Source organism: Hypanus sabinus, chromosome 14 (genome assembly GCF_030144855.1).
Source record: "Hypanus sabinus isolate sHypSab1 chromosome 14, sHypSab1.hap1, whole genome shotgun sequence".
In the NCBI taxonomy this organism is placed as follows: Eukaryota; Metazoa; Chordata; class Chondrichthyes; order Myliobatiformes; family Dasyatidae; genus Hypanus; species Hypanus sabinus.
In genome coordinates this window covers 66,700,231-66,717,478 of record NC_082719.1, presented here as the reverse complement: position 1 = coordinate 66,717,478, position 17,248 = coordinate 66,700,231, and the positions used below count along the sequence as shown (strand labels likewise).

Below are 17,248 nucleotides of genomic sequence, written 5' to 3'. Positions count from 1 at the left end.
TGCTCAATGCTTCTTGAATAAAGCCACTTACAGTAACAATACATTAAACCACTAAGCCGCCAAAATTAAATTCTGACATGGATTTTTCCAAAGTACCCAAATTTGACTGATTTTTAAGATGCTTTTGTTAGCTACTCAAATACAATATGTGCAAAGAAAATGTCACAGGTTCATTAAAAAAATGAAAGTCCACAAAAAATGTATCGCCAAAAAAAAAGGATCAAGAAAGGTTGCTACGTGAGACCAATTGCAAAGAAATCTTTCAATTCTTTCATGACAACAAACTATAACAAAAGAAGCAACTGTCACATTCTCTTCATGGGCTTGTCCTAATTCTTGTGTAAACTTGGTAAACATTGTCATGAATTATGAATTCTTTCATGCCTGCCTAAGATCGTTGGTGTTCATTACTCTGTTTCACAAAGATAAAGACAAGAATACTCTTGGTTTTAAAACCCGGTACACTAAGTAAATATAACTTGACATTTGTACCACACTCTTCAATGGTATCCATTGCTTTCATTTTCTTGTTTACAATCCATATTGTACAGGGAAACTGGAAATAAATAAGTCAAGCTGAAGGACAAACTAGTAAGCTGATTCTTTAAGTCAGGTCATTCTCAGTTCCCTGATGGAATACAGACTGTGCTTTTCCATGAGCTGTATTGAAGCAAGACTTCTACCTTCATTTTTACCTTTTAAGGAATGACTAACGAGCTGCAGGTTTTTCCGAGGTGGTAGTATGATGAATAGTTGAATAGCCAGCCTTTATTGCATTCTGCAAACCCAAGAAAATCTGCAGATGCTGCCTGGCCTGCTGAGTTCCTCCAGCATTTTGTGAGCATCGTATGCTACAATCCCTGATTTGGTGTCATATTTCTTATTGGAATTTAAACTTTATTTTGAAACAAAGCAGTTTAATTGGCCTTGTTTCTGTGCTGTACTGTTCTATGATTTGTACTCCATTCTAACAACTGCTTTCAATCTTTAGAAAGAAAGCGTCAAATGGCTCAAAGTTCAAAGTAAATTTATTATCAAGGTACATCCATGTCACCATATACCTACTATCTGAAGATTCATTTTCTTGTGGACATTCACAGAAAGTGCAACGAAACATGATATAACCCATGAAAAACCACATACTGCAAAGACGGAATAACAACCAATGTGCAATAGGTAATCAATGGACAATCTGTCGTTTACAACATACAACGCTGCTGGAGGGTATTCATTAGGATGCCATCACCAAATGAAACTTCTACATATGGTTAATTATCAACGCATTCCAAACCCACCTGAAAAATTGTGTACATGACAACTGTTAAAGGTCTGTTTCCGGAATATTCTGCCACCTTAAAGACGTTGAAGTCCCATTTGTTAATTTCTTCCAATTCCTGCAAATTGAGCAAAGATTACAAATGAACAATTATATTCATTGAAACACAACAGAAAATGTCCAAAGTCCTAACAGATCAGGAAGTATCTGCAGATAAAGGAACACAGAGTTAACCTTTTCGATCTGTTGAAAAGTCATCGACTTGAAATGTTAACTTCTGTTTTCCTTCTACAGATCTTGCCTGAATATCGTCAGCATTTTTCTTACTTTTTATTTCAGATTTCCAGCATCTGCAATATACTTTGGGATCAACTTTAATCATTTTGACTGCTCAACCAGTGAAAAGATATTTTTATCATTTAGCAACACATTCAATTGGTCCAATGGACTAAAAAAAAGTATTGCAAACTACTTAAACTTCCTATTAAAAATTTGTCCTCCAACACAAATAACTAACCCAAATTAACAGATCATTAGAAAAAGAGAGGAATGTATCACTGGAACTAAGCATGAAGCCCAGAGCCTGAAGTAAACATACCTTTGCCAAAAGATCTTCCTGGTCAGTTTTGACTCCAAACCTAGTAATGCTAGAATTTGTTAAGCTTGAGCTGTGCATGAGTTTCTTCACCCCACTGATCTGTGACATTGGTCTCTTTTTCTTCTCTTCTTTCTGTGCTTGTGATGGAATTTCAACTTCATGTTGTTTATCTAAGGAGAATAATTCATAGCATATATATAAAAACTCTTTTTTTACCTTCAATGGCCACATCAAGAAAACAGCTTTTCAGAATGTTGGTGCATTATTTCCCAATAACTTCAGTGGAGGATGAACAGAAACACTGAGTCAAAAGTCTGGGAACTTTTGAGCTTGCACTAAACTGCTACATAGCCCTAGAAATCCCCAGCAATTAACACATGAAGATAGCCGACAAGCAAAACTCGATTAACCCTATCAAGCATGTAAGACTTAACTTGAAATTAACTAATAACCTTTACTCTTGAAACAATCAATTAATTTTAAATGATGAAGTACCATCTATAACTTTAATAAATCTTTTCTCTTTCCAGGAGAAAAGAGAACATCATCATTGGCTGGTAGCAGTATCAGATAAAAAGTACTACTTCACCAAAATTCTATCCCATTGGCTTCAATATGCTGTCTCTAATAGCTGGTGCATTTCGCACTACAAACTGGGAATGAATTTGCAAGCATATGTATGCTCAGCCATTTCTGTTTCTCGAGTTTTAATATTTGCAATTATTCTGGAAATAATCATGCATTTTTGTAACATTGCTTTCAATGATAGCTTGATGGATGCACTTGTCTGGGTAAGACAAATGGTTTAGCATTAACATGAAAATAACAAGCAGTGCCTTATTATTCAATATGTTAAGTACTTGCTGCTTTCTGGCCAAGACAATTTTTAGTGTTTTACCTGTAAATTCTATTATTCTGTGGTTTCTCTGGTAAGGCAAAGGACTTCCATAAAACTGACCTTGTGCCTATTATTGGGAGAACTGTCATTCATTCAACATTGTAAACCCTGCATCTGCTATCCTCGACCATTTTGAGAGGAATTCTAATATTCCCTACTTGATATTGAGCCTTTATTCAATGCTTTCTTTTGTATACCCAAGGATCCCAGTTTGGCCCACAATTTCTATACAATTGTCCTACCACCTTCTGTAATCTCATTCCTAGCCACTGAGCCATCTACTTTCTTCAGTTAATCTAAAAGCATTTCTACTGCTGCAAGAACTCTTGTTGGGTTTACAGACAAATAAAAGAGTTACCCACATTCTTTCTAGTTCCTTGCAAGTAAAAGATCTCAAAACAATTTACACACAATTGAGTATAATCCATAAATATGAGAATTTTATATGTGTTCCATTACTTCAATTCTAGAAACATAATTTCAAGCCATTTCAAAAATATATAATTTTAATAACATGTTCAGAGTACTATAGCTACTTAACAAATGATTTCAATTATTTGTACTGAGAATAAATTATTCCTTCAGTCAATAATTCATCTTTGGATGTAGCAAAGCTTAATCGAATGCGAAGAAAATGCAAACCAGGGAACCATGTAGAACATATTTGAAAATGCCATATAGTGTCTGGCAATGGTCCAGAAATATCTGAAGTGGACTTGTCATTGTAGCGATCTAATAACAGCTGAAGCGCTGACTTGTGTTCAACAAGGTTGATGCTTATTGCATTTGTCATATGTTTTGAGTCTAATCCCATCAAAAGGACGAAACCTAAGTCCTGTTGTCAGGTGATCTGAAGTAGAAGAGAATGTCTGTTTGTGTTTTCTTAAGCTAACCTGGAATTTCATGGAAATTCCTGCAGACTGTATGAACAGAATTGTTTTATTAACCCTTTCTAGGTTTCAAGATAACCACAGGGGAGTTTTGCTTATTAATGCATCCCTAGTCATAGCACTAAGAATGTCTTGGAGTAGGAGCAATGGATTTAGTCTGCTCTGAAATATATTCTACTTAAGTGAATGTAATGGATTCTGGGGGCCAAAAGCAATGCAGTGATGCAAACATATATTGTGCTTAACACTCAAGCAGGAATGCACTTCTCTGCAATTTTCTGATAAAATACAAAACTGACAAATTCCCTTATAAAATTGGCCTGTAATATATTGTAGCTTTAGAATCATATGAGCGTCTTAATTTAATATATATTTTAATAAAATATAACCTTTAGTATTATTTAAAATTGTTTATTTAAATTTAAAACAAAAATTCCTTCAGAATCCTTTGGAGAACTGTCAGTTCTTTTATTTTAAATGCAGTTGCCAAGATTAATTGGGACATGGGTCTTCAAAATGAAGAAATCCCTTTTGAATTTGTTGAACACAATGAATAAGTGGCCACACTTAGGCTTGAATCCAATAGTTCAATCAGCCACATTTATGTATCTGTATATGCAGCTTCTGTAACCTAAAATACTAATGAAAAATGCAATAATACTAGCTGAGCATAACTTTTAATTTTACCTTTGTTGAAATTAAAAGTGCTTCTGATTTCAGGTGCGTTGTGTACTGAATTGTAGCTGCAGGTTCTTAACATTCATAGTGAGCTCCTACTAAAATCTGGGTTATTGAATGGGCAAGTTTAGCTCACATAAGCAATCTCCACTGTTGTGAAGAAAATAAATTGCTACATGCTGACTTCACACAGTTACTGTACTCAGCTGACTGGGAGGTCTCTGAGGATCTGCGGACCATTTGGAGAAGAATTTCCCATGTGGCCTCACAGCTGGAAATCATGCTGGTAAGATGGGGATAGAAAAAATATCTGCTTCTGATATTAACATTTGCATCTTATCTCTGTTGCACACTAGCTATCCAAACTGCCTGGTGTGGCTATTAACAGTACATTATAATTATCATTAATAACAAAGACCATATTTTCTGACATGGAAGTCTCTACTGCTTACCCTAAAAATCTGTCTGTTATGACTTTGTTGCTTTTCACTGTACATCAAGTAAAGTTCCCAGCTTTCATTGCTGGCTGGTTTCATAATCAGGGAACAAAATGAGGGGACTTTTCCACAAACTGCAGCTAGTCCATCATCATTGTCATATAATTCTAATCATTCTGCACAGATAATTCATAGCTCAAAGGAACTAAAAGGGCATCATCTCACTTTCAGCTCTCTTCCAATAACTATGCAACCAATCCTAGTGTGGGATTGGATTGCCCAATGGCAGCCAAGTTAAATCTCCATTTGACCATCTTCCAATTGCCCTTATGGTAATCCAGCAGGACCCTCACACTACTTAGTACCCCAGTGGTATCAACCTTTCCTGGCCCCAGTGCCAACATGAGACAAAGTGTCTTGTCTGCTGAACGGTGAGGTAAAATTCTGTACCCAATTTCTGTTCTTTGGACCATGATTTCTCTGTCAATTAATTGGTCACTATTAACAGCAATGCAAAAGATTTTTTTGGTCAGCAATAGGAAGGGGACAAATATGATTGAACCACTGCTGCATTTATCAAGAGACTTGGAACAGTTTCTCTGCAGATAATTGTGGGGAGCTGCTGTACATCATAATGTCTGATCCTGGAATCTGTCAGAAGAGCGTGGTAATAATCTGAGTCTTCATATCAGCAGTCGCAAAGAAATTATTTCTTCCAATCAGTACTCTGAGCTTTATTAGAAATAACTAAAAATATCCCAGGCATTAGACTATTAACTAAAATAAGGGCATTTAAAATAACAGCACTGTGTGCCATTTCAAGTGAAAGGATACTGTACTAAAAAAAGGAATTCATATATAAAAAACTATTTAAAATATAAATCTTCTCTGCTCAGAAACACTGAAATTCTTGCAGAGATAATGGGCTGGTAAAGTGTGATGATGCAGGTTTAGATCATTATGTGCCAATCAGTAAGCAGTGGTGTATCACACAGCAGTTCAGGTTAATGGCCATGCATTATATTTCACATTTTTCAATCCCTCATTGTATAACAAGCAAATGCCAACATGTTGCCATTATATGCACAGAAAACTGATTAAAACTCTAACTTGATATCTTGTTCAACGTTGGTTTTCTGACGCTCTAAAAAATATTCAAAAACGGACTTCAACTTTAAGGGTGTATTAGTTATGCATTGTTCTATTGTACATAATTGAACAATTATTTTTAAAAGATGGTTTTGCAAAAATTATTACATAGAATGCAGTATTTCATTTTTTATCAAATAAAATCCACTCTCTATTTATGAGAAGTTTCTGCAGGTCTTTATTATATTGATGAGATATGACAAAAATTGTTAAAGTGCAAAGACATAACGTAGCTCCTGGACATAGTCTCTACTCTGTAGATCAATAAACTTTTCATCAATCAACTTAATTCATTAATCTGACATCCAAACATTTTTATCCTTCACCAATCATCATACTCAATGCCTCAAGTGCCTTGCTCTTCTCTTACACATAGATCAGCTTTCTGAAGATAAATAAAGACAACAGGGCTAGTTGGAAGCATAGATTTCTATGGAGTATTCTGATGCAATTGAAAGTTGACATTTTGTTGAAAGCTGAGAAGTTTTTCTGCTGCCTAGTCATTTTTGCAGAATGGAGCACTTCAACTTAAACATAGCTAATTCACATTCAATTATCCTCCAGCATATCAAAATGTCATCCATTTATCGTACACTAGCCTGTAACCAAGATCTGATTAACACAAGTATATTGTTGCTGCACCAGACTTACTGTTCATTGAAACTAATTAATTGAATCGACAAATAGAAAGGATTAATTGTTCTTGATAATGGAAGGGTTTCTTGAGAATTTCAAGTAATGGTTACCTCAAAATAAGAAGAATTTGGAAGCTTTAGAGAGCATGCAAAGGAGATTTACCAGGATGCTGCCTGGATTAGAGAGATTGATTTATGAAAAAAGTTTTAGTGATCTTGGCCTTTTCTCTTTGGGGTGATGGAAGATCAGAGGTGATTTGACAAAGATGTGTAGAATGATAAGTAATACAGATGGAGTGAATAGCCAGTGCCTTTTCCTCAGGTCAGCAATGGCCAATATAAGAAGGCATAATTTTAAGATGATTGGAGGGAAGAATGGGGGGGGGGAAATGTCAAGGGTAAGGTTTTTTTTTACATAGGAAGTAGAGAGTGATTGACTAACACACTGCTGGGGGCAGTGGTAGAGAAAGATACATTGGGGGCATTTAAGAGACTCTTAGACAGGCACATGAATGAAAGAGAAATGGAGGGCTATGTAGGAGGGAAGGGTTAGATTGAATTTGGGGTAGGTTAAAAGTCCGGCACAATATCATGGGCAAAAGGGTCTGTATTACGATCTACTGTCTATATTCTATGCATATAAATAAAGTTAATCTTATCAAGTAATGGAAGAAAATCATGTTTTGATATTATTTACAGCTTTTGTATGAATAATTTTATATATTACTTCTTTATACTCAAAATTCTCACTACGTTGAGAAATTAAAAACAATTCTGAAAGACAATAAACTGTTTATTCTGAATACAATGGGAGAGTCCAATGCCAGACTGAAATAATACCTGTGGGAGTGTAGTATATGACTGAAAATCCGCTGAGGATCACTGCTTGGGGCTCTCAAGGTAACACAGGACATTTGAATTAAACTTATTGGATAATAAAAAGACTATACAAATCTTTTGGTTTTATAGGCCATGCTGAAAAGGATCCATTATTGCCTCTAATAATCTGTATTCTACTTGGATCTTACAGAACATGCCATATTTTGAAAAACCAGGTATTGGAACTGGACAAATTAGAATTCATTAATGAAATTATGTTCCCACAGAAGTTGGTCACTCTTGAGTGACCAACTTTTTAATGCCACATCTAAAGGCAGAAAATCAATTATTTACAATCAGAATCAAGAGCAAAGATGCAAAAAATAATTATTGCTCTTCAAGTAACACATGCTCAATTAATTTAAGACTGTAAGACCATAAAATCTCATATAGGAGCAGAATCAGATCATTTGGCCCATCGAGTCTGCTCCGCCATTTCATCATGGCTGATCCATTTTTCCTCTCAGCTTGCTTTTGCCTGTTATTACTTCATGCCCTGACTAATCAAGAATCTAACAACCTCTGCCTAAAATATACATAAAGGCTTGGCCTCCACAACTGCCCGTGGCAAAGAATTACACAGATTTACTATTCTCTGACTAAAGACATTCGACAAGACTATGCTTGAATCTTAAGTCATGAAGTCCGAATAAATCCTTTAATTGTAGAACACCAGATTCAACCTCTTAGTATTTCAGAATAAATGTATATCAAAATAATGTCTTGCCTGTTACTTACCTAAAAATATACTGGATATGAACTCAGAGACCTGATTGCCTGAGCGACTCATCTCAGAGAGGTGAGTGAGCTCTCGATTGAGCATCCTCTTGAACTGCAAGAACAAACACAAGAAATATTAATAAATCTCAATTTTCAGTGATGTTTTGATGATAACTTTTAAACTAAATTATTTTCACTGTGGTGGCTGCCAGCAATTCTGCACATTCCATGTGGATGCACCCTTTGTCAAAGTGGAGATGCTCATCAACAAGTGTTTCCTATAATCCACGTTATCTACATTCTTTGTGTATGGTAATTCTAGCTAATTGTTCTAATGGTCACATTTCAGAGGCATTTGTATAATCGATGGTCTGCCAATGGCACGAGTCTCTGAAATCCTTCCTATGATTTAAGTCGTTCCTTTGCAATATTCTCAAGTGTGTTCATTTATACATTGTTGGTTTTCTGTGATAGCTAGCCATTCATGTGAGTAGATAATATTTGTAGGGTCAAGAACCTTTGTTCATTTCCTGGCTTTTGGTTTCTGTGGCCTATTATTTCACTGAGTTATGAGCTTGGAATCGGCCACAATCCCACCCTCTCCTTTTTGTTGCAGTAACATTCATTGAATAACACTGGAGCAGAATTTACTGTCAATGCACCACTGTTGGAAATGCTGTGAGAAGTAGTTAATAATGGAAGGCATGGGGAGTCAATAGTGAGTCAAAAAGGCCAAATTCCAACTGTTAAGCAATAATGCCTTGACGTGACGTCCATGCAGAAGTTTTGAAAGTCTGGCAGAGTTACTTCAAATCCACAAATTTATCACCCACTTCTGGAGGGGGACATGATGGAAACCTCAGAGAAGTTGTAGTCATGATTGTCTTCAAGAAAGTATACAAAAGTGACTGCAGTAATTAGAGAGTACTGTACTGAAGAGAAAATCATAGACCAGTTTTCAAAAAATTGCACACAAATTAAAATGTGGAGTTATAAAGGCACCATATGACATCAGAGAAATCCTGGAGCAGTACCTCTCATAGTATATTGCATTTTGACAGAACAGTTCTTTCTTAAATTTGATTACTCACAAAATAATACCCCATCTTACATCTGCTAGCTGATACAGTGCAAGCAGTGAACTTTGTCAACAAGTTTACAACAGGGCAGAATGCTGAAAGCAAGGCTGTGCCATTACTTTCCAGAATCTTCTGTTTGGCAGTCCTGCACTGCAATTCCGCCAAGCTTCCTGCTGGAATAAAGTGAATCCACACATCAAATGGGAAAATGTTCAGCTATGTCTCCTCCGTAACAGAACCAACATCACTCAGATCTCAACCTTTGAGCCACACTTCACAGATGGTGATTTTACACATGTCCATTCAGTGACTGAACTCCATTATCACTGTCAACTAGTTCACTAAATCACCTAACCACAAAGTACACTGCAGATGCTGTGGTCAAATCAACATGTACAAACAAGCTGGATGAACTCAGCAGGTCAGGCAGCATCCATTGAAATGAGCAGTCAACAGATGCTGCCTGACCTGCTGAGTTCATCCAGCTTGTTTGTATGTGTTGATTCACTAAATCACCTTCATGAGGATGCAAAATGGAGGTCTTCTACTAACATGACCTGTTGCAAACATCATTCTCTCACAGATTAAGTCCATGTGAGACCATGGAAAGCAGGGGTAACTTTCCATATCTCAAGTACTGCCTTTTAATACAGGTAGACGTAAAAGATGAAATTCTGTATCTTCAGCACAACTGATCATCTCAGGAAAAAGGTGTTTGAAGATTACATCTCCAACCCACGAAATGCTCATGGTTTCGGAGATGAAGACCATCTAAGATAGGCACCTCAAAACAATGCAGTGTTACCAACCATTTTGTCTGTCCAAAATCCGTCAAATTCCCCGGTAAGAAAAATGCACTAATATCTGTGGCTTCTCCCAGCCTAAAAACCCCAGCAAGAATGCATTAATCGTACCCAGTTGCCTCAATGTTCAAGCCGTGTGCTTCATGTACCTGACCTCAGATTCCTGAAATCTACACTTTAAGCTCTGCCATGGCAAAATTTACTCGGCAGACAGCGGTATCAATTTAAACTTGTTATCAAAGCTTGAGAAAAATGAATCCTGGAAACCCACTACACAAAGTAGAGCAGGAGCATTGGTGACTTTGAGGCAGTGGTGCACAATAATGCAGATAATAGTAAGGAATGCACACCACCTCTGAAACTTACCCATCCATTAGCTCCAAGAACCATCAGCCCCACCTGTGGTAGAGTCTGCAAGAACTACATTGGCCTCATAGAACTCAAGAACTGGAGTAGAAGTAAGTCTTCCCAGTGGGTCTTAAGAACTCACATGTCATTAAATACCACATCCTTCTTACTGAAGCATCAGCGGCATCAGGCATTTCTCAATCTTCCATGACCTCATGACTCATCAAAATCTTAATTAATTAGGACGCATAGTCACACTGCAACCTCACAAAATAAGTACAACTGTTATTGTCACACCTATATCACATCTTGCACACACTGCCGGTTATTCATCCATGACAACTACATCATCCAAGCAGATTTCACAGAGATCATTGACGTGCGTTAACTCTCTTATGCAACTCGATGGGGAAGGGTCAGAGGCAACAGGATGGGCCCCAGATAAACCTCTGTACCCTAGTTCTCACAGAGGAGACTGTGTTGTCCATTGGTGGGACACCTGTTGCTGCCATGTATTGCAGAAGGGCTGAAACCACTGAAATTGGTGATTTCCTCACAGCCGGTCCTCTATTTCACTTCCCACTTCCGCAACAATCAACACTATGTTCCAATTTAGATGTGGCAGATGGTGTAACCATGCTTTCCTTACTTTCTTTCCTTTCTCACACTAGAACAATACACTTGTGGCTGGCTTCTGTTCGATATCCCAGAAAAGCAGCCTGGCCAGGTGGTGGCAAAAAGGCAGTGATGACAAATAGATGGCGTCACTCGATTTCACATATAGTCACCAACTCCGAGACTGCTAATCAGGATAAGGCATGTCCCAGCCCACTGACTAAACTGTTCCTTCTGTAGAGGGTTGGATTCAGGTGAGCATCTTGGTAAGAATATAAAGAAAATGATTCAGATTTCATTTGGAAAAAGTTTTTTTTTGTGTGGTGGAGCTTGAGACCCGGTCCTTTCAGTGTGGAAGCAGTGTAGGATTGCAGACCACTATGACATTTGAGCTCTGCTGCATTCTTCAGTGTTCTTCCAGAGCCATCTAAAGTGTAACTACGAGTAACTATGCTCTGCTCTACCACACCTTGTGCGGAGCCGCTAATACATTCTATTCTTCATTCAGTAACCACTATAGATCAGGTGCAACTGGCAGAGTGTACTGACATGAATAAAGGGCAACATGGTGGTGCTAAAATGTCAGGCTTTAATGTGCACAATTTACCCAGTGCAGTCATTCATAAGTTGAATATTGAGGCATGTGAATAACTTATCCTACCACTGCTGGAAAGAATTCATAAAGACAGGTAACAAGTGATTTGCATGTCACCCCGGGGCATCTTGTTTCAAGGGAAGCCTGCAATTCTAGTGAAAGGAATATGCCCTTGATGATAATCTCTGGGATAAAAAAAACATAGGTAGTTCTCATTAAATAGGGAGACTGTGACCTATGTTATGGAAAAGGGATGCCAAAAAGTGATGAAAATAACAGGCAACAGCTTGGACACTTAAAATTCATCATCATATTTACAATAGCCATTACAATGTGGTCCTTTCCCTTCTTTGAGAGAATATAGTAGTTATGACTAGTGTCAATGTTTGCATGTTGCTCCTTAATTGGAGAGTTACTCATGTGTACCCTGCATGCCATTCTAAAAAAGTAGATGATAATAATCCAATCATATATCATAGAGTCACACAGCAAGAATAAACACTGTTGAGTACCCATTTACAGTAATTCTATGCTAATACTATTGCATTATTGCAGTTCTCACTTTCCCATCAATTTGCCTCGCATTCTCCTGCTCACCTACACTCCTGGAGCAATTTACCATGACAAATCAACCTACCAACCTACATGTTTTGGTGTTGTGCAGGGGAACTGGAGGAACCTGTTGTGACCCACACAGTCAGAGGGAGACTGTCCAGCCAGCATCAGAGGTCAGGACTGCTTGAGCTGCAAGATGGCTGCTCTACTGTCTGCACCACTGTGTTACCCCAAAAGATCAGTATGGAAATGGCAAATATCAAGTTATCTAAAGAGCAGAGTTTACAGTTCTCTAATTCATCTTACCACAGCTTTAAATGAGTACCATTTAAGCAAATAAATCAAAAAGTTTTACATGTTATGTTCTGTTTTGGCAGTAACTTTTTCATCTCTTTTTAAACTTGTTATTCAATTTAAATCTATTCGTTTAAATGCTTATCAGTATAGTGCATTAGTACTTTCTCACTTGTGGAAAATGTGTACTTCAATCAATATTAGACTTTTAAGTTTTGTGATTATTAATAAGAAAAAGTATTTGATTAACAAATTTGGCTTCTGTAAGGTTTTAAGTGGAATGCCCAATGTGACCTAAAGCTAATTTGTGAGTCAAGTCAGTACAATTCTACCAAGGCTGCACTTAATTTACATTTTCATCATTAGCTGTCCGGTGATCATGTAAAGAAAAATCTAACGTTCAGAAATCCCTTTAGTTATTTCTGTGGAGCATTTGTAGATCATTGGTGAGTTAATTGTTTCACTTATAAAATCAAAATATGGGGGGGAAATGACAGTATAGCCAAAATGTATCCTGTTATGTGGGGTGGGCATAGCAGTGATATCCAAGATTCTCTACAAGCTGACTCCTTATTGTTGGTCAGAACATCAACAAAAGGACAGAAATTCCCATGAGGTGCAAGGGAAAGGGAATCAGAAAACAATTCAGAACCATATTTCACTGAGTAAAACTATGGGAAGACAAGCCATGGGTAGGAAAGAACAGATGAAATGCAGAGAACTCAGGAAAGGAAGCTGCATGCCCAGAAGGACTGGAAAATAGTGAACAAAAGCATAACCAAGTTCATTCTTCCCTGTCCTCAATAACTGATGTTCATTGTAACAGTAATGTCTCCTACTCCGGTAGTTCAGTACAGACAAGGGGTCAAATCTGACTCAGGATTCAAAACGTTTATCAGCACACCAGCACATTCAGGCATTGTTCTAAAAGGAATTAATTACATGGACACAAGGCACCAAGCTGGAAAAAGTGAACAAAATTCATGGAAGAGTTGCCATATTTTTCATTTCATCTCATTGTTGGTGGCCCGATCTCCATCATGTCGGGTGGAAACCAGGATCTTTACTTGAGAAGCTTAAAGTGGGAACTAAAATAGGAAGAAAACAATCAGAGAGCAGGATGGAACTATTCCCATCTTTTCACAGTATAGATTTACCATTAATAACCTTTTAAACTGTTTTGTGAAAAAGGGGAAAGGAATTTCAAGGAAATAGCAGTCATATTAAATGATTTTTTTGTTCGGAAAAGATCTGGTTCTTCAATTTATTTAATAAACCGCAAAAGAATTAGATGCTATCAATGAATTAACATAAATAATGACAAAATTCTTTGGTTTTATTACTAAGCTATTAATTGATACTCAGAAAGTGGGCCAAACTGGACAAATCAACACATCTGCTGCTTTAGTGTCCTCAAATTCAAATGGGATTGCATTCCGACAAAATAGAAGCAGCTGTTCAATACTTGTCAGATGAGGCAAGATAACACGTATGAGCACATTACCATCACATGACAAGATAAGAACAAGCAAACTTCAATGTCAAAATGGTGGTAGTGTGGGGGGGGAAGGAACTTGGAAAAATTACATTATCTAACTTAGATCCATCTTAATATGGAAAATCACATTTCTCTCATCATTTTTCCTGCAAGACATTATTTTACAAAATGCCTAACAATGGTGAAAGAAGCTGAAGATCAAAAGCTAGTTTAAATAGATCCAAGTCATGGCCATCAAAAATAATTATATTATAAAGGAAAGGTCACTAGACCAGAATTTCTAGAAAATGTTTTACTATATAAAAAGACAAAGAGTTAGATATTGATTATGAGGATGAACCATTAACACTGGTTATCAATTCCCCCAGCTGAACAGATTTTTCTTTCCTTCTTATAAATATTAGTGCTAATAATATTATACGGTCTTGATCATATAGTTGAACAAGTTATTCTGTTAATCACAAGGTTTTAATATGATCACATTCAGTTCATTTGGTTAAATCATCAAAATTTCAGGCTAGGATACCAACAGAGTCCTTGCATGCATTGTTAGGAGGAGATTTTACAAGTCAAACCTATCACAGGTAAATGGAAGAGTGAGAATCAGTAAATTTCTAAGTATTGGATGATTACATTATTATTAGCAATACAGATGTTCAGAGGTTCCCATAAATTAACGTTCCAATTAAGCTATCTAGTGCTGAACAAATCACAGTTCATTTAGAGTATTATTTTATTTAAAGGACCTCATGATAAAGACAGATATAAAATGTTTTAATTCATGTAACTAATTTAGAAAAAGAAACAGATCCATTGTATCTACCTATGTGTGACAAAAAGGTATTTTCATTTTGCAATTATCAACATGTTCCTCGAAACAGAGTCTATAGCAATTCCAAAACCAGAGCTAATAGTATCAGGGTTAGTGCAGGATGATTGCTCCAGTTATATTCACAAGCAACGTATATTCAGATACACAGCAGTAACATTAAATACTTACAAAACTAACAGTTTTTAACAGAACTAATTTAATTATGAATTCTATATCAGAATAAAAGGTCATTTAGTGTACTTACCTTTATGTAGCCCCAAGAAACAGAAAGCAAATAATTAGCTTCAGGCATCTTGCAAATGTTCTCACAAAAACCCCACTAAGAAATATATTGAAATCTGAAGTTCCCAAAAGCCTTGGTGGAAGCGGTTTCAAAGATCAGCACACCAGATTATTCACACAGCAGGTACATCTGGAAATTGTGTTTTTAAATTCCAGTGCTTTGTCACCTATTTGGCAAAAATTGGCCATTTGTAGAAATCCACTATGGTATGGAAGGTTCAAAATTCACAAAAGCAAATGGAAAATCTGGGCCAAAAGGAATGCTTGGGAGTGTTTTTAATGGACAAGCATCTCCTTGGAATATAAGTTTATAAATAATGTATGTGAGGATGCTTCACTGCCAGAAGGTCTGTTTCTGCTAACGGATGCCAAATAAGGATCTGAGCACATAGCTGCTATGCACACTATTCGGTGAACCCACCTACTTCCCAGACACAACAACCAATGAATTCTTACTCCAAGGAACAGAGACAAGAGTACGTTTTTAGCAAAGCTAGGTACCGCTTACTGATTGGTCAAATGAAGACCATATCCTCAGGGGTAAGGGGTTTTCTTCATTACCTCATTAAATGCCATTTAATAATGTCCTTTCAGTTCCTGCTCTGTAGAAATGCTATGCCAACCTTCAAAGTTCACTGACATATGATAACAAGCTCATCTGCCTAATAGCTTTTCTTCTTAAATCATAAGGTATCATGTATGCAGTTCAATTTTTCCTGCATTGTTCAAGTGTTCTTTAATGAATTGACAAAGGAGCTCCACGGACTACATCAGCAGAGACTCCTGCAGGCTGCTTATATTCAGTGAGAGTGAAAGGGAGAAAATTTGAATGACTACACAAAGGCAGAAACAGAATTTTTGAATCCTACCTTGATGTTCACTTCTATTTCTTTTACTAAACTCTTTTTCAAAATTCAACAAACTGGCATTTGAAATGCCAGATTTGGGCTTGGCATTTGGGCTTGGCATTTATAACAATACTTCAATTAACAAAAACATGAAATTCTTCCTGAAATGATATTCATTTGTGAAATGTGTATTCAACAAAAATAATCTGAAAAGAACACTAATCAAATGTTTTGTAAAGAAATTCCAGGTAGTACCAAAAAAAAATTGTTTCAATAAACCAGAAATCTCACAATTTTGGCGATTGCTAGGAGCATAGAGTATAGGAATTATTTGCACTTCAAAAATGTCTCTATTGTTAAATATGTGCTTTAACTATTTTGGTTTAGGAAGTACATTTTAATCTTTCATTTAAATTTCTTCAACAACACAGGATTGAAGCAATGACTCGATAGCAGAAGCAATGTGCTACAATAGCCTCTGGTTATAATTAATAAAAAAGGTTCCATTTCATGGAAATCTATTATGTGGCTCAAGTCAACAGATGCATATTAGGAGGGCTAAATATTCAAATTGTGGAGCTCCTAATTTTTTAATAAAGCATAAACTCAGTTAGGATACAATTTAAGCACAAGTTTTCCCTGCTGAGGGCAAAGGTCACATGCATGCAACATTATTCACCACATTCTCCTTCACACACTTGCATTTCTCGATGGTTTCCAAAGTGCTCCCTGAATTGACAACTTTCTGCACATTAGGTCTGTTGCAATCTAACTGGTAAAGACTATGAAATGACTATGATTATTGAGCAACTCCATTTTCACTGGAGTTCTGGCAACTGCGGGATATGAGAAGGCACACTAGATGGAGCTTGGTCTTTCTAAATTCCTATCCAGCAAACTTTAAATACAATCACTGAATAATCCTCTGTCCTTTCCTGCTGAAGTTAGAGCGCTGAATTTACCATTAGAAATTAGGGATCAATAAATCACCCACCAAAACCTGTCACTTAAATGAGGCTGAGCAGTATAGGGAAGTACTCTTTCAAGACTTGCCCTGGTATTTATTCGGCAATTATTATGGTTTATACTGGAGAACAATTCCCAGCAGTAAACAACAAATTGTATCGTTTAGCCCATTCACAATTCTCAATGCATTTAAATTCATTTCAAATGAGTAGCCAAATTATCTTCTCATTAATAAACAATACTCTTTTGTTCTTTGGGCTGGCCATTAGGACAAAGCTCCACAGAAGAATACTGTGCATATTGCTTTGTTTAAAAGTTAAATTCAGATACCTGCTCAAGTGATTATACATATAAATACACATTATATTCTGCT

At 36.6% G+C, this 17,248-nt stretch overlaps 1 protein-coding gene across 13 annotated transcripts in view; it reads right to left on the bottom strand.

Annotated features, from left to right (window-relative positions):
* The window catches only part of pde4d (phosphodiesterase 4D, cAMP-specific), a 669,903-nt gene that overhangs the window by 11,165 nt on the left and 641,490 nt on the right, over window positions 1-17,248 (bottom strand). For 12 of the 13 annotated variants that reach the window (XM_059989353.1, XM_059989356.1, XM_059989360.1 and 9 more), the window contains 3 exons: window positions 8,179-8,272; window positions 1,875-2,044; window positions 1,296-1,394 (listed from right to left, as the gene is read on the bottom strand). In XM_059989353.1, coding sequence (XP_059845336.1) covers window positions 1,296-1,394; window positions 1,875-2,044; window positions 8,179-8,272 — 363 coding nt within the window. Of the gene's footprint in view, window positions 1-1,295; window positions 1,395-1,874; window positions 2,045-8,178; window positions 8,273-17,248 lie in introns of those variants that run through there. The other variant, XR_009515681.1, reaches the window with a different exon arrangement.